The sequence below is a fragment of the Haliaeetus albicilla genome, chromosome 3 (genome assembly GCF_947461875.1).
Source record: "Haliaeetus albicilla chromosome 3, bHalAlb1.1, whole genome shotgun sequence".
NCBI lineage: Eukaryota > Metazoa > Chordata > Aves > Accipitriformes > Accipitridae > Haliaeetus > Haliaeetus albicilla.
In genome coordinates this window covers 20,899,176-20,917,869 of record NC_091485.1, presented here as the reverse complement: position 1 = coordinate 20,917,869, position 18,694 = coordinate 20,899,176, and the positions used below count along the sequence as shown (strand labels likewise).

The 18,694-nt window shown below is 36.9% G+C and overlaps 1 protein-coding gene across 12 annotated transcripts in view; it reads left to right on the top strand.

Annotated features, from left to right (window-relative positions):
• Positions 1-18,694, top strand: part of PTPRM (protein tyrosine phosphatase receptor type M) — a 500,309-nt gene that overhangs the window by 434,661 nt on the left and 46,954 nt on the right. For all 12 annotated transcript variants that reach the window (XM_069779033.1, XM_069779028.1, XM_069779026.1 and 9 more), the window contains 3 exons: positions 3,669-3,756; positions 10,463-10,539; positions 12,261-12,297. In XM_069779033.1, coding sequence (XP_069635134.1) covers positions 3,669-3,756; positions 10,463-10,539; positions 12,261-12,297 — 202 coding nt within the window. The remainder of the gene's footprint in view (positions 1-3,668; positions 3,757-10,462; positions 10,540-12,260; positions 12,298-18,694) is intronic.

Here is an 18,694-nt window from a genome sequence, read left to right as displayed (position 1 = left end):
AATTTTAAATGAGGAAAGGGAATAATTTAAAGAATCTGTATTTGCAATTATTATCTCCCCCTCTCATTTGAGATATTGCAGTTATTTTCTAGTCTGAGGGTCACAGTGAATTAGCCCTTGGCAAATATTTAATTTTTAATGGAAACCACTGCAGCACTGAGTTAAAGCAAGCAAAAGCTTCACATTCATCCTAAGATGATCCTGCTGCTGCATCACTGACCAGTTGTCATGTTGCATATGCAGTTCCGTATAATTTAGTTTTTTTCAGGAACTGTTTTATCCTGACTATTGAAATATTTTCTAATAACAGAATGACAGTTGACATTGCATATTGTAACAACAGCTGGCTTGAAAAGTGTTTCATTTTTCAAGTAGATCCTGGAGGCTGGGTAGGCAAGGTTTTGTGTGATTTGAGTTACAGAAATACTTATTTTAAATTATTTGAGAAATGCCCTACACTCATTTTCAGTTCTCCATTGCCCTTGCCAGACATTTGGTGGAATGAAGCTGTTTGGGGGCATATTTCTTCCTAATAGTCCACATTTTTAAAAAACTTTTAAGGATGAATTAGAATGAATAACCACTAAAATAATGTGTGGGCTGCTGTGCAGCAGTCTCCCTGGAGAGTGATATGTCAGGAAAAACATTTTAAAAAATTCTGTAATGAAACATATATTTCTCACAAGTAAGGGAAGATCTTGACAGATCATCTGTTATGAGGTATCTGCTCTGTTCTTTACTTGTGGGACAAATGGGATTTCTCCTTATAATTCATTGTGGATTATCATTCTGTTGCAGTTTGTGTAATGGCAGCACATGGGGAATTCAGGAAGTGACACTCCAGCTGTCTTTTACAATAACTGCTTTTTATGCTTTTGCACCGTAATACCTCTTCCTTCAAATTATCTTTTCTGTACACTTATTACTGAAATACCTGTGTGTATCCCAAAATGAATTAAAAAGAAAAATGGATCCACATAAATTAAGTCTATTTTCCGTACGTGATAGGTTTTATTTCATTCATTAATTTATTGTTAAAAACCCAAAGAAAAACATATATCTGGAGTTCTTTTTCTATAATACATTTTTAATACAGAAAGTGAAGTCAATATGCAGCAGCTGGAAACGTAAATCTGTCTCCTGTTTTTCATTATTGTGTGTGGTTTGATATATATGTATGATAAAGAATAAAATGAACTATGTTGCAGACATATTATTAGGAAATATTTTATCTGTAAGGCTCATTAAGTTTATCATTGTTTTCAGAAGTTCCAAACAGGTGGGAGAAATTGAACCCGTACATTAGCAGGGAAGAAGCAGACAAGCTGCCCAAACCAGTACATTGCCTATTGTATATCTTCCCTGAATTCAATGCAGTGAAAATCTTTCCAGCTGTCTCCAGAGATTTACTTTAATCGATTGGTTTAAAGCAATTTTGTAAAAGTTCATTAGTGGGACAGGGAGAAGCAAGAAGTCCCTAGCAGTATATTTGGGTCCTCCATATTTCAAGGTGTAGGCTTGGAAGCTGTATCAGCAGGACTCTTTCTCTGTAACAGCATATGTAATGTTTAATGAATTAAACCCAAAACCACTTGCTGGGTAATGTCTTATGGATCAATTCTGTACTAGTCTGTAGCAGAAGGACTGTAAGAAAACTAGAATTCTCTGTAGTCTATCTAGCTGCCTGAAACGCAAAATCCTGAGGAAGATACCAGGTCAAGTTTTAAGTCAGATGAATGATTAGTTTGTTCTGCCTTTGGAGCTTTGTTGCTGAACATTTCCATCCCTATTTTGCCTTTAACTATGTTTAATTGTTCACCATCCAGTGTTGTCTGAGAGTAAGTGTGAACTCTGCAAGAAATTGAGACATAGGTCTTTGCCCGTGGAGAGCAATTACTTATGCCATTCAGTCTGGCTTATTACAAAAGTATTTTCCATCCAGCCTGAGTTGAGAGTGCTCTGAAGTGGGAGGGCTTGCTTGCTTTAGCTGCCGTTGGCAGATATATAATCAGGTAATGATTGGCGCCTTTTTGGTAAACAGCCACAAAGCTGTAAATCATTTTAGGATTTACAGGGCTCCACTTCTCTATCCTGACAGCAATCTGTATTTCTCAGAGCCGTACCCAATGATGGTATGCTGTGATTAAGGAGAAACTTATTTATATTAGTGGGTTTTAGTCATTTTACAATCAATTTACAAACCTTTAAATTTTTTCTAAATGTGGAGAGATGAAGGACAAACAAATTGAAGCCTTTTGACAAGGCTTCTGTTTTTCTTAAGTTATTATGAACTTTTTAGAAATAATCCATGTATTCCCAGGAGTTTCCATATCATAAATTGGAAATCAGTACTGTAGTGAACTTATTAAAAGAAAACTCATTTTAGACAGTGAATGCCCCTGTGTTCCATTGACTTCAGTAAGAGATCAAGGGTTTATTTTTATTTTTATGCTCTTTACTAATGGAAATCATTGGGATTCAATAATGCATTTCAAGTGTGAGGGCAAAGGACATTAATTGTAGTCCATTTAATGGGCATTATCTATTTTAAACCACTCAGAATGTGTTGAGGTCTTCCAAGACGTACAAACTTCCTGAAGTTTTCCCTATTGAATTTAGGACTTTTAGCCATTTTTTGGCTTCTGTTACCAGGAAAATAAATCATGTACATTCATGTCCCTCTTGAATCAGAAGATTTAATCTACTGCTCATTGTAGTAAAAAGATCAAAACATGAGTTAAGACCAGCCATTGTCCTGATAGAAGTCCACTGCTTTGTTTGGCAACTAAATATTTTTAACACTAGATTAATATTTCAATGCAAAATGATAAAATGCATCTACATTAGATGACTTAGAGATACAGTGTGTAAATTAAGAAATTGTGGAAATGCTCTTTTAGACCACAGGATGCACAGGATAGGTAGGACATAACAACTTGCTTGCAGCCCTTTTGACAGCTTGTGTGTTTTAGTAATGTAAAAATATATTTTTAGCACCTTCAACTTCCTTATTTACATTAGATTTATTAACTACAGCACAGAGGTTGGGTGAATATGAGATTATATCTTTCACAAAATCACATTATTTTTATTCTCTGACAAAATAATCATGTTGGTGGTATCATAAATTATGTTTAAAAAAAAAAGACACATACATGCTAATTGAATCTAAATTTTTTAAAAATGTCTATATATGTACAGATCCATGAGGTAATCTGCCAAGAAGTAACTGAAATTTGTGGATATGTCAAAAATAAAACATGTTAGTACAGTGTGTAGTTCTGCACTCAAATACTGGAGCAACTCCAACATTGAAGCTCCTTCAGCTTTGTGTGTGTATGAGAATTAGGTGGAGAATCTGGATAGCACAAATGAAGGACTCTTAGTGTTGCAAGCATGCAACTTTGGAAAGGTTTAATAGCATTTCACGTGCAAGTAATTGTTCTTGCTATTACACAGATAATCTCATGTCAAATTTTAGATAACATCTGGAGCTATGCATAAGTACCATTTAAACAGGAGACTCATATTTTTGCTCAATAAAAGAATCAGTTAAATGACACTTTAACAGCCATACCTGCAAGTACTGTTTACCTTTCTCCTTGGTTTATCTGTAAGGTAACTGTTGCTGCATGCTTTTCTTAATGTCACTTTCTTTCCTTCTTTAGAGTTTCTTTGAAGGACAGTCTGCACCATGGGATTCCGCTAAGAAAGATGAGAACAGAATGAAAAATAGATATGGGAATATCATTGCATGTAAGTGTTGACAACATAATTGTCCACTGTGTTAACTTCCCTTCAGAACTGGATAAGAATGACCATCAGCCCTGTGCTCACATCAGGCTTATATTCCTCTTCTCTAATGAGGAAGATAAAAGTGAGGGAAGATGTTACTTTTTTTTTTTTTTTGAGAAAACTGTCAGATTTAATGCATTTTCTCAACTAGCCCTCTGTATACCTTCAGTCCTGTAATCAATGTTTGGCTAATGGAGAATGACACCTTTAACCAGTACTCAGCTCTAACAGCTCCCAGACTGCTTGTGGCAGCTTAGTGAGAGAGTACCCATGGTTGTATTGGTACCTTGATATTGGGTTCTGTATATTGTAGGAGTGGACAATACTGCTGCTTAAGTATTCCTTAATAACAGTGACAGCTATCCTGACTTACCCTCTTAATGCTAGATGGACTCTAAGGAAAAAAACAGAATCTGTATGTTTTACTTAAAAATGCCAAGCTTGATAAAGATTAGATGTACTAATAATCAAATAACTTGAGGAGGTGATAGCATGCTTTGGTGAATGACCCCTATATCTGGCATTGTGAGATTGCAAAACGTGGCAAGAGATGCTGCATATGAACATGGGGGCAGAAAATATAACAAGTTTGGTAAAACTATATTATTGTTTACACACTGGTATTGTTGCACTTAAAGGGTAAGTTCCCATTGTGTATGTAGATGATCCCTTCCCTGATTGTTCCTTCAGAATCTAAGTTTAAGATATGAAGCATGTGTGTTTCTACCAGCTAGCCAGAAAACCATGAAACAGGTATAAGCAGAGAAAAAAGCAGTGGTCACAGCATGTCAGAAGTTTTGTAAGCATGAAAATGAATTATGGCCTTTAGGGAGAGATCATTTAATGATACTGCTGGAATTTAGAATTCATGTATAACCCTAGGTACATGGGACAGCATGGAAGAATAAACAGTACTGATTGTCTGAACATTTGGAGGACCTATGGAAGGAGTATGTAGTGCGTATTTACACTGCCTAACTTCAGCACCTAATCTAGGTGCTTGTCCAGGCACAGATCTAGCTAAGTTTCCTCATCAGCGAATCACATGGACTTGACAGAGAGAAGGACAGCTCTTCTAGAGAAATTATTCAGAAGTAGAGCCCATTTGAATGCTTCTGAATCACCACCTCAGGAGGTCTTCTCTGCAGTGCTTGCATAACAAGTCTAGAGAGACCAGCTCCTAACTTAGTAACCTACAGTAGGTGATGTGAATAGGCCCTTATATCACTGTGGCCCAGCTGGGCTGAGACAGTCTACAAAGAGAAAACAGCTCTGTAACTTGCTGCAGAAGGAGAACCCACAGGAAATGCTTGCGAAGGCAGAGGCAAGGTAAGCAAGAGATGCTATCTGCCACATCATTCTGAATGGACATGATAGTATTGCTGCGTATTTTGGATGTATACTGTGCTACTTACTGAAAAAGGAAATTGAATCTTCTAGGGAAATGTGAATATCATGATGGGCTGGAGCATATGCAAAAGAAGATAAGTTAGCTAGATGTGGTTTTGCTTGTTTCCCTCCAAGCAATCTTTAAGGTGTAACAAACTTGTTATTTTGTGAGGATGTAGCAATACATTAGATGACTACTATCATTTAAGTAAAAATACTGAAGGCATAAATAAGAATACCAAAAAGCTACATGTTTGTCCTTCCTTTGTGAAATTTTGTTTCCAGTCCCAACGTATGACAATAGATATTCTCTTTTAGCCAGGTTTAGTGTTGTCAGTCCCCTCTTTAATGTCATGTTAGGCATCACCTTACACTTTGACACCCTTTGGTTGAAGAAAACAGAAGACTGCTAGTGCTATATGTCTGAGGTAATGAAGTGATGAGTAGCCAAGGGAAAACAAGTAAAAGATATTAGACACACAAATCAATGGCAATTACAAGTGATACTGAAGGCTTTCTGAGAGGGCAAATATAACTCAGATCATTTAGATGTCAATTTACTTTTAATGTCCTCAGTATTTAGCAAAGGGAAAGAGTTGGATGGAGTTGTTATCAATAACACTTCCTATTTATGTGTCTGTGAAAACACAGATAACAAGTTAAAATTAAAATCCATTAGAGTTAAAGGCAGTATCTTAAAAGAGAGGCTGAAACTGCCCACAGTTTGTCGTCTGCTAAATATATGTATGCAAATAGGGTAGTTAACTGTTTAATTATTTTGTGTGTTTTTCTGCTGGATAAATGATCGCTTGTCGCAGAGCCTGAGAGTACAATTTTAGTGGTCCACTTCTGAAAATTTGTCCCAGATAGTTGTATAAAGTCTTTGCTTTAGGTGAAAAGCATTTTACTAAATTGCCCTTTTATGCTGTGTTTAAAGACTTAAAATGTGATAGTTCAGATGCCACTGACTATAGGTACATGATTATAATGAAATGTATATTTTTTTCTGTAAAGCATTTAATGCAATTTTTTTCCATCCATTTATCCTCTTTTTTTAAATTTTCCCCAAGATACTACTGTTACATTATTGCTTGTAGTCATTATTGTTCTCTGAGGGAACTAAAAAAATAGCACCAAGCGGCCAGCATTGCAGGAGCTTGTCAAAATGGTGATATACTTTACATTACCCAAGTGATGTGTGTTTAATTGGCTACAAGCGTGCCCTATCCACTTGTCCTGGTTTCAGCTGAGATAGAGTTAATTTTCTTTCTAGTAGCTGGCATAGTGTTATGTTTTGGGTATGAGAAGTACGAGAAGAATGTTGATAACACACTGATGTTTTCAGTTGTTGCTAAGTAATGTCTATACTAAGTCAAGGATTTTTCAGCTTCTCATGCCCAGCCAGCAAAAAGGCTGGAGGGGCACAAGAAGTTGGAAGGGGACACAGCCAGGGCAGCTGACCCAAGCTGGCCAAAGGGGTATTCCAGACCATGTGACATCATGCCCAGTATATAAACCGGGGGGAGTTGGCCTCGGGGAGTTCGCTGATCGGGAACTACCTGGGCTTCAGTCAGTGGGTGGTGACCAGTTGCATTGTGCATCACTTGTTTTGTATATTCCAATCCTTTTATTATTACTGTCATTTTATTATTGTTATTATTATCTTCTGTTCTATTAAACTGTTCTTATCTTAATCCATGAGTTTTACCTTTTTCCTTCTGATTCTCTCCCCAGTCCCACTGGGTGGAGGGGAAGTGAGTGAGTGGCTGCGTTGGTGCTTAGTTGCTGGCTGGGGTTAAACCACAACACCACTGTATGAAAGTGGCTACAACTTGTGAGCCACTGTATCAACAAGCTGAATCATGATCACAGTCCAGTCACCCACAGAAAACATGCTCCTTCTTTACTGAACACAAAAAGCTTTGTGTTTTCTCATTAGGAACTAAAACCGGCATGAATCTGCTAAATTAATCTTTTTTTACCTAAGAAAAACTCTGTTTCTGCTGTAATTGTGTAGGGTTATGCATGGATTTTGGTAAAATCTATTGGTTTTTCCTCAGGAGATATCTTGAGGTAATTTTGGAATGGGAGGGCATTTGTACTTATTTTTACCTAACTCAATACTGACTAAATGAGAATATCGATCACAGCTTTTAAAAGCAGCTAAAGATTTTAGATGAGACATTTATAAAAGGCTTGATTTGCAAAGAATCAGCAGGACACATCCCAAGAAAGGGTCATTGGCTAGGCATGCTAATCAACCAGCTACTCAAGGGGCTTGTTTGAGATCACAGTCTGCAGGCTGGCATATACATGTTGTAGGTGACATGAGGGGAGCAAGAATAAAATATTCATTATCTATTACCATTTTCTACAAAGAAAATAGATTCTAACATAACTAATTTTGAAAGCTTGAGTGATCAGTGTGAAGTTAAGTTTGATCTCCTGATAGAAGTGTATCAAAATAACAATGAGGTGGAGAAGAGAGTATTTAAAAGCTACAAAAATTGTCAAGAGCAGCTGAAGTATAGAGGAAAAAAATACCCTAAAAATCTAGACAGTTAACCTAGAGGCTATTTAAGAATCAGCATACATGTTGGAAGAATATATGGCTTGTGTACCTCTTGGGTTTAAATCTACTTGACGTAAGCACAGGCATAGACACAGTAACACTTCTTTTGTTGACTAAAGAATTTTTTCAGATTAAGAAGTGTTGCCATGCAGTAAGGAGTTAACTAGAGTCTTCAAAGCAATTAAAAAAGGGAGTCACTCCAGCTCCACTGCAAATAAATGGGTACTGAGCAGTCCATTACCTCCAGAATTCCCAGAAACTTAGCTGAGAATGCAGTACTAGAAAGAATGCATGTGAGAAGAAAAAAGGGCAAAAAGACGATATGAAGGTATAGGTATGAAGTAACTTATTTAGTTTTGCCCAATCCAAAGCAAGAATCATTGCAAGGAAAGAATGGAGTAAATAAAGAAAATAACGAAATAACAGGAAAGGTAAAGAAAAGATACGACTGCATATTATTCAATTGTATAAATCAGTCTAAAAGAAATGACAGGACATTATATTTTTAAGATGTTCCTTAGTGGGAAATTTAAGCTTGTTTTGCCTAGTATGGAACTCATTGCTGTGCAAGTCATCAAAGGCGGGATTCGGTTGCCTAAACACAGACATGTAGTGCCATTTCAGGTGACCTAGGACATTTGTGCAGGACCAATAAATGTGACACAGTACACATGACAGACTTGTGTTATTCCATAGTGGCAGCTGAAGGCTAGGCAGTATATCCCGGGGTATATAAAGTGGCATGAGATGCTTGTGCTTAGACAACTGAATCCTGCCCTAAGTAATTCAAGAAATATAAAAGTGGAGATCTTTACTAGCCTGAGTTGTCCTGGTGATAATGCTTTTAAGGCAATGATGCAGGAAATCATGAAAATGTAGATGAAGGCATACCATGAGTCCAAGCAAGCTTGACTTCTGGAGTCTGCTGACTTCAGTGGAAGTTGGATCAGGTCCCGAAATTGTAAAAGCAGCAGCTGTGTCTGCACCTTAGAAAATTCCTAATGCAGTATGTTTCTTAAGTAAGATGGATTTTTAGAATTAAGGCCCTGTGAGCTAAACCTCTGTTCTGAAGAAACCGATAAATAGTTTAATTAAGCAGAGAATAGCACAACACTTGGATAAACATAGCTTGGTAGGGTCAGACCAGCATGGGTTATGTAATGGAGAGTCACATCTCTATAAATGTTTAGTCTTGGAAAAGTGAATAAAGAGGCTGAAAAGGCTGACCTGATGAACATAATTGATTTGAATGTTCCAACATGTTTGGAAAAACTCATTCTTGAAGGCTGTTGGGTGAAATAATCACAAGAAAATAGCAAAATAAGAGCTGTATGGAACCTAGAGCTGGAATTTTAATTAATTCTGATTTACTATATTTGGTTTAAAACTGTGCCCTTTCTCTCTCCCAAGGGAATCCCAGGGAAGCAAATGAGGCTCTGAGATCTCTAGTCCCTGAGACGTAAAAAGCATAAGTCCCTGAGCATAAAAGAGGGTGAAATAAAGAATTTGCCTCTTCCTTTCCTACTCAGGCATTTGAAAATCTCTTATTTTAAGAACCACTTGCCCTCTCCTTCCTCCCCCATAATGTGGGCCAATATTGTGCTACTTATGATGAAGTTGGGTTTTTAAGCCATTTCATGTTCTTTCATTCATATGTTATCTTTTAGGATTTTTAAAGCTGAAAAAATAGCTATTCAGAACATGGGTGGCAAGTTTCAGGTGCTCTAATGCTTATTTACATTTACAACAAAATAATGACAGTCATGAAGGTCTGTCATCAGCTGCAAGTAATGCTAGCTCAGCTAGCAGTCAGCATTCACAAACGATAATACACAGGTATCTAATTAGCAAGAGCAATTTGTAAACAAAGCAGCAATAAAGTGGCTATTTACCATCTCTCCATCCTTGAGATGATACCCTCAAATTGTTTTATCAACAACTTGTGCAGCATTCTGGAAAAGCCGTTGTGATTTGTTGCTTTTGAACCAAGAGAATCAAGAGGAGCATGCAAAATCTTAAAGAAGGAAAAGCCCTACCAGCATACAGAAATTCTTTTTTGGGGGGGGATCTAGCCTCTAGCAATTCTTAGTCACTGCTGTGGTATCATAAAGAAAATGAGGCAGCTGACAAGAAACGAATTCATGCCATGGTGTTTTGGATTGGAATTTGGAAAATAGAGTTGAGAGTGTTTGCACATTCCTGGACAGATATAGATGGCCACAGTAGAGCAAAATTCAGTGACAAAGCCATTATCTGACTGCTTGGGTTTTGTCATTATTTTGCTTTCTCCCTTACTGAAAACATAGTGAGTTTCTTTCAGAAACTGTGAGGTGGCAGTATGTCTTGTAGAATGACTTCAGCTTATTTTGAGTACTGGCAGAAGCATTTCTAAATGTCTAAACCTTTGACAACTTAATATTATTTATTTTATTGACAGAAGGAGGGGAGGGTGTCAAGGCAAAAAATGTAATTGCAATGGATTTCATATTAGAAATATTTAAGGCAGACTGAAAATCAGAGGGAATTTGGAAAGCCTTATGAATGAAATGAGGATTAAATGTAGATACAATGTTTGCATGGACAGCAAAACAAGCATGAACTTGCAAATGCTGAGGGTTAGTTTGGTTTAAAAGTAGTATTTTGATGAAGTTGTTACTGAATGTATCTGTAATTGCTTTTTTTCTCTCTCCATTGTTCCCATTTCAGATGATCATTCTCGAGTGAGATTACAGCCCATTGAAGGAGAAACAAGTTCCGATTACATCAATGGAAATTATATTGATGTGCGTATACTGATGTAGTCAACAAACTTAACATTGTGTTCAGTCAAAGAGGAAGGTCTTACTATTCTCACATTATTCATAATTTGTAATAGATATCACAGCTAATAGCAGCTGCTAAACATTGTTGGAAAATACTATCTTTGGAAGCTAGGAATACACTAAAGGAAAAAAAAACCCTCAAAGGTTTTGTCAATAAGGAAATGAAAGGAGTCATTTCATCTAACTGCAACTAGACTGAAACCTTGCCAGCAGCACTGTATGGCTACTTTGCCTGCTGGTGCTTATATGGGCTAACAAAATGTTATTTTCACTTTCTGTCAACAGCTTGGCATCATTCCACATTTAAAAGAATGTTGTTTGCATATTAACGTGACAAAACTCTGTAATGCCTAATGCAGAGATTTGCAATCTCTTGTCATCTCTGCACTTTTAAGTCTCCTTCAAAGTATATTCTGCAGCTGTTAACCAGTACTTCTAATGCAAGCAAGACATTTCATTAAATATGTAGGCTGCTTAATTATTGAAGGTGGCTTCTTTGTTCATTCTGCATCATGTTAACTTAATGTTTTACATTAGAATAAATTCTTTAAGAGACAAGGTGGGTTTGGTTGAAAGAATGAACTCGAAAGTAGAATTGAAAATCATTAGAAAGTCAATACTATCTAAAGGCAGAAATCTATGGATAGCAAAGAATAATTTTATTGTTTACATGGTGTGCTAGTTGTTAGGCTAAGTAAAACAAGTGTTGTTTCATAGGAAACTGTGTCTGCTAAAGATTTCTTGTTCAGCAGTGGCATCTTTGAAAAATGGTGTCACAATTTGCAGTTCAAGTTTAATCACCAGTATGAAACAGGATCATAACAGATGTTTTTCTCAGAGTATGGAGGAACTAGAGCTATACAAAAAAAGTAGGTACTTCATTTGTAACAATCTGAAGTTGTAACTTTCTGAAGATATCTCCTCCTATCAAAGTTTATTAGCGTGTTCAAGAGCCATTAAGTTAAGCTCAGATTTCTGCTCAGTCCCTTGCTGTTTGAAAGAATAGCACAGTCACCAAGAGGTAAAGGCACATATGGAAATACATTTAGTTACACGTCTCACTAAACTCTGAAGGGAGTAATCTGTCATGAAAGGAAAGAGAGTGTTCACATTGGGGACCTAGATTTAAATTCACTTTCATGTTCTTCCTATTTAGATTTGAACAAGTGTATTCATACAAAACCATTTAGTCAAAGAATTTGCCCTCCTTTTTACTGTTCAGAAATAAAACATAAACAAATCACAGTGGACAGAATGAACATCCCCCCACCCTTCCCTAGGCTGAATGCAAATCTAGCATTCTTTACCTGTTAAAAAAGGGATAGGCTTTGCACTCAATAGCAATAGCTTGGAGGTATATCTCAGCCTCCATGAGCATCTCATGCCATTAGCTGCAAGTGCTAGAGAGGATTTCATGCTGTTCATTTTCAGCAGAGCCAACAAGGGACTGAAAGAACATATTACTTCTGTCCCCTGTTGTACAACACTTAAGTATCTTGCAGAAAACACATTTGCTTCTTTTTCCCCTTCTCCCTTGCCCTTTCCCCACTGGAAAGAACTTTTGCATCTAATACATTATCTGTATTGTTGTGATTTTTACTGAATACTACTCTAAATGAAGTTTCACTCATAACAACATAGTTGCAGTGCATATTGCTTATATTTTTTTCAATTTATTTTAGGGTTATCATAGACCAAATCACTACATTGCTACACAAGGTAAGTTTATCACCCTTTCTTTTGGTTATGTGAGGCTAAGAGGCTTTGGTACTTGGATTACAGTTTATGCTCTTTAATATGCATTCTTGCCATAGTCAATATCCAGGATGGAGTAGGCTCAATCACTTAGGTAGAAGCAAGCAAACTGAATTATTATCTAATTTTCAGGTATGTCAAGTAAGCAGTCCTCTACCTTCATGTTCAAATAGGTTTTGAGTAGAAAAGCAAAATACATGCTTTTTGGCAGACGTTACTCACCATGTTGTTACTAATGAAAAAAGAAATAAGTCATGGTACAAATATTCAATAAACTTTTCAGAGAGACAACAGTGTCATGAAAATGTATGTTCTCTTAATTGTTCAATGATAACTAGGCTTCAAGTCCTTAAAATACAAAACACTTCAGTTAGCAAGTTTTAGTAGAGGACCCAAAGACATATTGCACTTGCAGAGATCTAGAGAGGCAATTTTACAGGCCATTGTTTAAAAGCTTGCTTGTGAACGAGAACTTATTCCTTTGTCAACACATGAATTAATTTTCAATTTGTACTTGTCTTCAAAGACATAATTTGCCCATTCTGATGCAGCTCTTATTTATTTTTTGGTCAAGTTCAAAGCTGGAACAAGTGGGAAAGATGAGTCTTCTGTGACTGCTTAATCATAATATTGAACAATATGCCAGTCTCCTGCCTATGCTTGGATAGCATACATGTGAAAATTTGATTGCTCCTCCACTGCTTAGAGGGAACCTTCTCTGTAATAAGTATTCTTTGACAGAGCTTCCTGCCTTTGCCTGTGGATCTGAAGAAGTTGAGCTACACCCACGTACATTATTTCAACACATGCCCAACCTTTTAAGAGAGCCAGCTGGAGTACTGAGTATAATATACTCAAAATAATCTTACCGTGTGTTGGCTTTATTGCTCAGAGAAAATGTTGGCCATGTCAAATAAGAGCTCTTACTGTGAGTTCAGTTGTTCCCTAAGTAACCCAAAATGTGCAGCCTCCAGTCTCTACTTCTACCAGTGGGAGACTTCATATCTCTGCCTTTCTGTATTTCAGCTCTCAACAGTACCAAATGAGTGCTACTTTGTGTCAGGTGCCAGTGGGGCAGGATGCAGATCTTACTTCTAGAACTGCCTCACTACTGTCAATATTACACTTTTAGACCAGAATTAGAATTTGTAATCTTAGAATATAAGCCATTTAAATGTGCTGCTTCTTCCACTTCTGCTACCCACCCACCACATTCTTTAGTCCACAGTCTTTCTACAGATGAGCCAGACAGGAAAACTAGGACAAAAATGCAGCATTTGCTTAATTCCCTTTGGGATTTTACACCCTCCTCTTCTGAGAAGAAATAGATTGTTCCATTTAACCTTTAGCTAATGACACTGTTGGTTTTCACCTTTAATTGAATCCTAAAATAAAAAGATACAGTTGGCATTTTACTTGCAGTTTGTAATACAGTCGTTTTCATCAGGAGGTTCACCAGAAGATCTCCCTGACAGCTTTCTGATAGACATATAAGATCCCTATCTGAAGCAAGTTTCAATGCAGCTTTATCACTCATCATATTACTTGAATAGCAAATACCAAGCTTGAGGTTTTTGTACTTTCAGCTCTTAAAGCCAAGTGTGTTATAATGTATGAGTAATATACTGAAAGTCCATGTACCAGATCCACTAGGAAGTCCCAAAAGTTTCTTTGCCACACTTTTTTCCTGATATGGTGTCAAGAAGTACCTAGTCAAGAAGGAGAATAAGAGGAGTAGAAACAAGTCTTCTTCCAAGATGTAAAGGATATATGACTACTTCAGCTGTCATTCTTTGGGCCATGTCCCGTCAGTTTCTTCTGTGTAGGTGCAGCTAAGTGCACACAGGGATGCCTAACCCTTCCCATGGTGCAGTGAGTGAGAAACTGACTCTCTGAAGAATGTAAAATTCATTTTAAAATGGGCATATGATTTACAGCAAATTCAAAATAATCTGGCTGTGAGTTTTTTGGTGGATTACATCTTATCATCTCATTTTTTAAGGCCAGTTGGGAAGGAGATTTGTATCTCCTTTTTGGAGGAACGAAGAGCACTGATCCTAAGAGGTTTGTTTATGTATTCCCCCTGGCTCTCCCTGGCCTGATGAAGAATCACAACAAAGTTTCTTTTCCTTCCTCTGTCTCAGCTTTCCCATCTGCAGAATAGGGTTAAAAATACACATCTGATTTTTACAGTTTTCTGCAATGTCCTGATAGATGCAGCTGTGTAAGGACTAGTTAGTATTAATCTCCAGTATCTCAGCTTTCTGACAAGGCCTTTGCACAACAGTAACAGTTCCAGTAAGATGCAGTCTCTGTCTTTTGCAAAGGTAATAAGATGACTGGGAATAATCTCTAAAACTCGTTTAAGGCTCTATATTAACTATGAAAGGAAAGACTTTTGTTTCACATGTCAAACGGACTATACCTCTATATGTCTTCCTTACTAGTAAGCTTGTCATGAGCCACAGCCTGCAGTATAGCCAACGATGTTCATGCTCTGTTTTAGAATACACTTTCTTATGGATATGTATAAACACATCAGTGCAGCACGATAGTTAAGCTGCATATTTAATTCCCTTGACGTCTACTTTACATTAGTCTTTAAATAACTTTTCCCATTCTCCTTTTTCTCCTCCACCGCAACTTTCACAGGTGCACATGCCTATTGTTCTTTGAAGGAAAATATCATTATGTGAGTCAGTTTTAGATCTCTGAGGAGTGAGAATGATTGATATTTAATTTTCCTGTGTTCTTCTTAAGCTGCATTCAACATATCGAGTGTTAATGAGCAAATAAAATTTTTTGAAGTGAGGAAGTGGCAAATTTAATCAGTTTGTAGTAGACTACCAATCTTCTTTTAACAGAGCTGGGAGCTGCATAATAACCTGTTTATTAAAGTGGTACTGTCTTCCATATTAACCAGAGTTTGACATACAGACTGGCATCTTTCCACCTTGGCATACATAGCATCCTGCTGCTAGTTCGATTTAGGAGGAGAAACATTTTTTAAAAGACTTACCTAATTGAGGCTTTCTCAACTAATAGTCAAAAAAGGTTTTAAGAGTAATACATTTAGAGTGCAATTTCAATTATAAAATTAACGTCAATTTTCCTTTATGTGATAAGTATAATGTGAGTGGTAGACTGAATTTACAGCTAATAAAGACTTTTGGTGATCTGCTGTAACTGGCATCAACAGATAGGGTCCACACCTGAGTCACCATGATTAAAAAGAATCCCTTATCACAAGCTGGCATATTGGGTCATGCAGAACCAGCAAGCTGGTGCAATTTAAAACTCGCTATTTTGTTTTATATATCCCTTGTTCCCATGGATAGAATTCTTTTAAAAATTTTTATAGCAGAATATCAAGCTGTTGTATGATCTGTTCAATTTACTGGCAGCTGGGGGGGGGCGGTTCCAGGAGTTAGGTAATCAATGAATTTTAACCAAGTCCTTTAGAGAGAGCATTAGGTTGAATATCTGTACGGTACTTATTCTCACACACACTGCTGGATGCTCTTACTATTGGATGACTGTTGTTGATCTTGCATGTCTCACCCTGATTTCTAAGCAAGAAAAATTAATCTTTTCTGTATTGACTTGTTCTGTGTCCCCTGAAGTTCAGGTAGGTAACTGAGCTATGACTTAGCTTCTTTTAGAAAGTCTCTATCAACGGTTTTGTAATGCTTCCTCCACCACTGCACCAGCAACTGTAAACTACGAGTGACAAATGAACGTTAACATAGCTCTACAGCATCACTCATTGCCATTTCCACCAGGGCTGGTTTTCGAGAAGATCGATCATGTGTGAAACAGCAGACACTCACATGCAAGCTGCATGTCTTTATATATGAAGTACCTTCATTTGTGGATCTCAGACTTTTGAATACTCCTCACAGTTTGGATTGTTTCTGCTTGCTGCAGCATGCAGAGCAGCCGGATCTAAGATGTTTCATGGAAGTACTTCAGAGCATAGCTTAAGGACTGTAAAAAGTTAGTCTTGAAAGTAAAGCAGCTTTAGATATAATAGCCCAGTGTAGCCTTTAAACCTCTTTTTTGTCTGTATCCAATTGTAAAGCAGATGCTAAACTGTTTCACTTTGTGTATTGCTGATTATGGAGACATACATCAAGTCAAGTTTCAGTCAGGAGCAGTTTTTTAGGTATGAGTTGTAAACTTCTGAAAATAAATATTTACAAGGGAAATGTTTACAGTCGTCACTACAGCAGCATAAACTTGCCAGTGTAATAACCCCTTTCATATTCCTTCTCTTTTCTGCAAAATATGTGTCTTTCTTCCACATATGACTGTATATGTTGTGCGAACATTTTAATAAGGGTTTTCAGAAACAAAAATACATTTTCTTTCGAACTGAAAGTTCCCTTTCAGGCATCTGAAGCAGAAATGTTGCTTTGAATAATAATACTCTTAACTTCCTTGACATGTTTTTTGTTTTTATATTGCAAAAAGTTGTCAGAACTACAGCAATGTGGAAGCTCCACACTTCTCTTTACAAAGAAACTTTTGCTGCCATGTTTTTAGCCTCCAGGTGAAAATTAACATTCAAAATTACTTCAGGGAGAATTGAAAAACAACAAAGCAAGATAGTTTCAGAGAATTTTTCAGCTCTGTATATGCTATCATTTTTTCAGGATGTAGGGTAGTCAGGCTGATTTCCTTATATATATACAAAGTGATTGAATTCTATACACATGTATTAATCTTGAAGATTCAACTGTGTTTGATGCTGTTCTTTACTTCTTAATCATCAAAACCTTAAAAAAGTGGTTGAAGCCATCTGTCTTCAGTGAAGTAGATAAACCCATTCTTAAGCACTACGTTGAATAGGCAAGGCTTTCTGAAACATGTCTTTCACCTGTTTTGCAATAGTGGTGACAAGTGGCAAAGTTACTTTTTTCCTACACCCAAATGCATACAGAAGTAATAGAACCTCTACATATGGAAGTGATATCTCCAGGTTATATTGTGAAGCCATATGACAAATTCACCAGAGCCCTCTTACTACCATTTCCCACCAAAGGCTGATGGTAACGATTACGACATTTGAGCATCTTTTAAAAGTTGGTACTTCTACTAGTGTTGAGGACAAAAAGAGACTTTGTGTAGTAAAAACTGGTTAACTATCAAGGTATACACTTTTTAACAGTTGCCACTTTATGGTACATGAGAATAGCAGAGTTTCTGCCTGCCTCTTTGTTTATAACAGGAGATGTTAGTGATAACTGTGTTAGAACAGTTATCTTTCACCATTTTCATGATTCCTATATTTTTCTGTCTCCGTCTTAATTAGCCGTGTGGTAGTTTTGCCTATACAGGGAATGAGACACCCCTGTTGCTTTCCATTCAGTGTAGAAGGCTGTAAATGCAGGGCTAGCATAGTTTTCTAATAGATACAAAGTTGGCCTAGGCTCTGTTGCAGTGTGTCACTTCTCTGAATCTTTGTGTGTAGACCAAGTGAAACAGGAGCATTGTTGGAAAACTGCTGATAGATCCATTACTAGGTAGAGCCACTTACATTCTTCTTCACATGTGTGACTGTGTTTTGCATAAAATACATGCCTGCCTTTCATAAACCTTTAGAAATTCTTTGAAAGTACAAAAAAGCTCTAGAAAGAATAGTGAATAATTACATAATATTTATTTGCTAATATAAATTCCCACATCCCATGCAGGCTGTTCTTTCACTTGCTTGTTAATGTGGCTTGTGAAACAACAGTTTAAGAAACTGATGATTTTTCTGTATTCCATTGTTAAAGCCACAGAGGAAGAAAAAGCAATCCTTCTAGCCTCTCCCTAGCAAAGACTGAGCAGCAGGAAATCAGACATAAAGATCTTCAGAGCACATACAGATCTCCGTCTCAAAGACAAGATATTGGTTTAATTTCTCTGTTGTGAAGTCAGTCTAGAATAGCTACAACAGACTTTTGCATATCAGAATTAAGAAGAGAAATGAGAGACTACAGCAATTAAAGAGACAGAGGTGAATCAGGCAAAAGGAAATGTTCCAAGGTTGTATTGTGGACAATAGAAGATTGTGTCAAAAGTAATATTTTTGTCCTCTTTTAAAAAAATGTGACTATGAAATATGTCCTGCAAACAAGGAAGTTATGATCTTCCTGAAATTCAAGAGCTGAGCAAACTGTCCTTATGAACCAAACATGCATTCAGAAAAGAACATTATGGAGGTCACCATGTATTAGTGTATTTGCTGCTCAGACTCCTAATTACCTAGATTATGCACTAGAACCTGTTTTTTGTCCAAGGAACAGGTACACAACATCAGCCGTTCAGATGTACCTCACACATGTGTATTTTGGGGGGATGCGAATTACGAAAA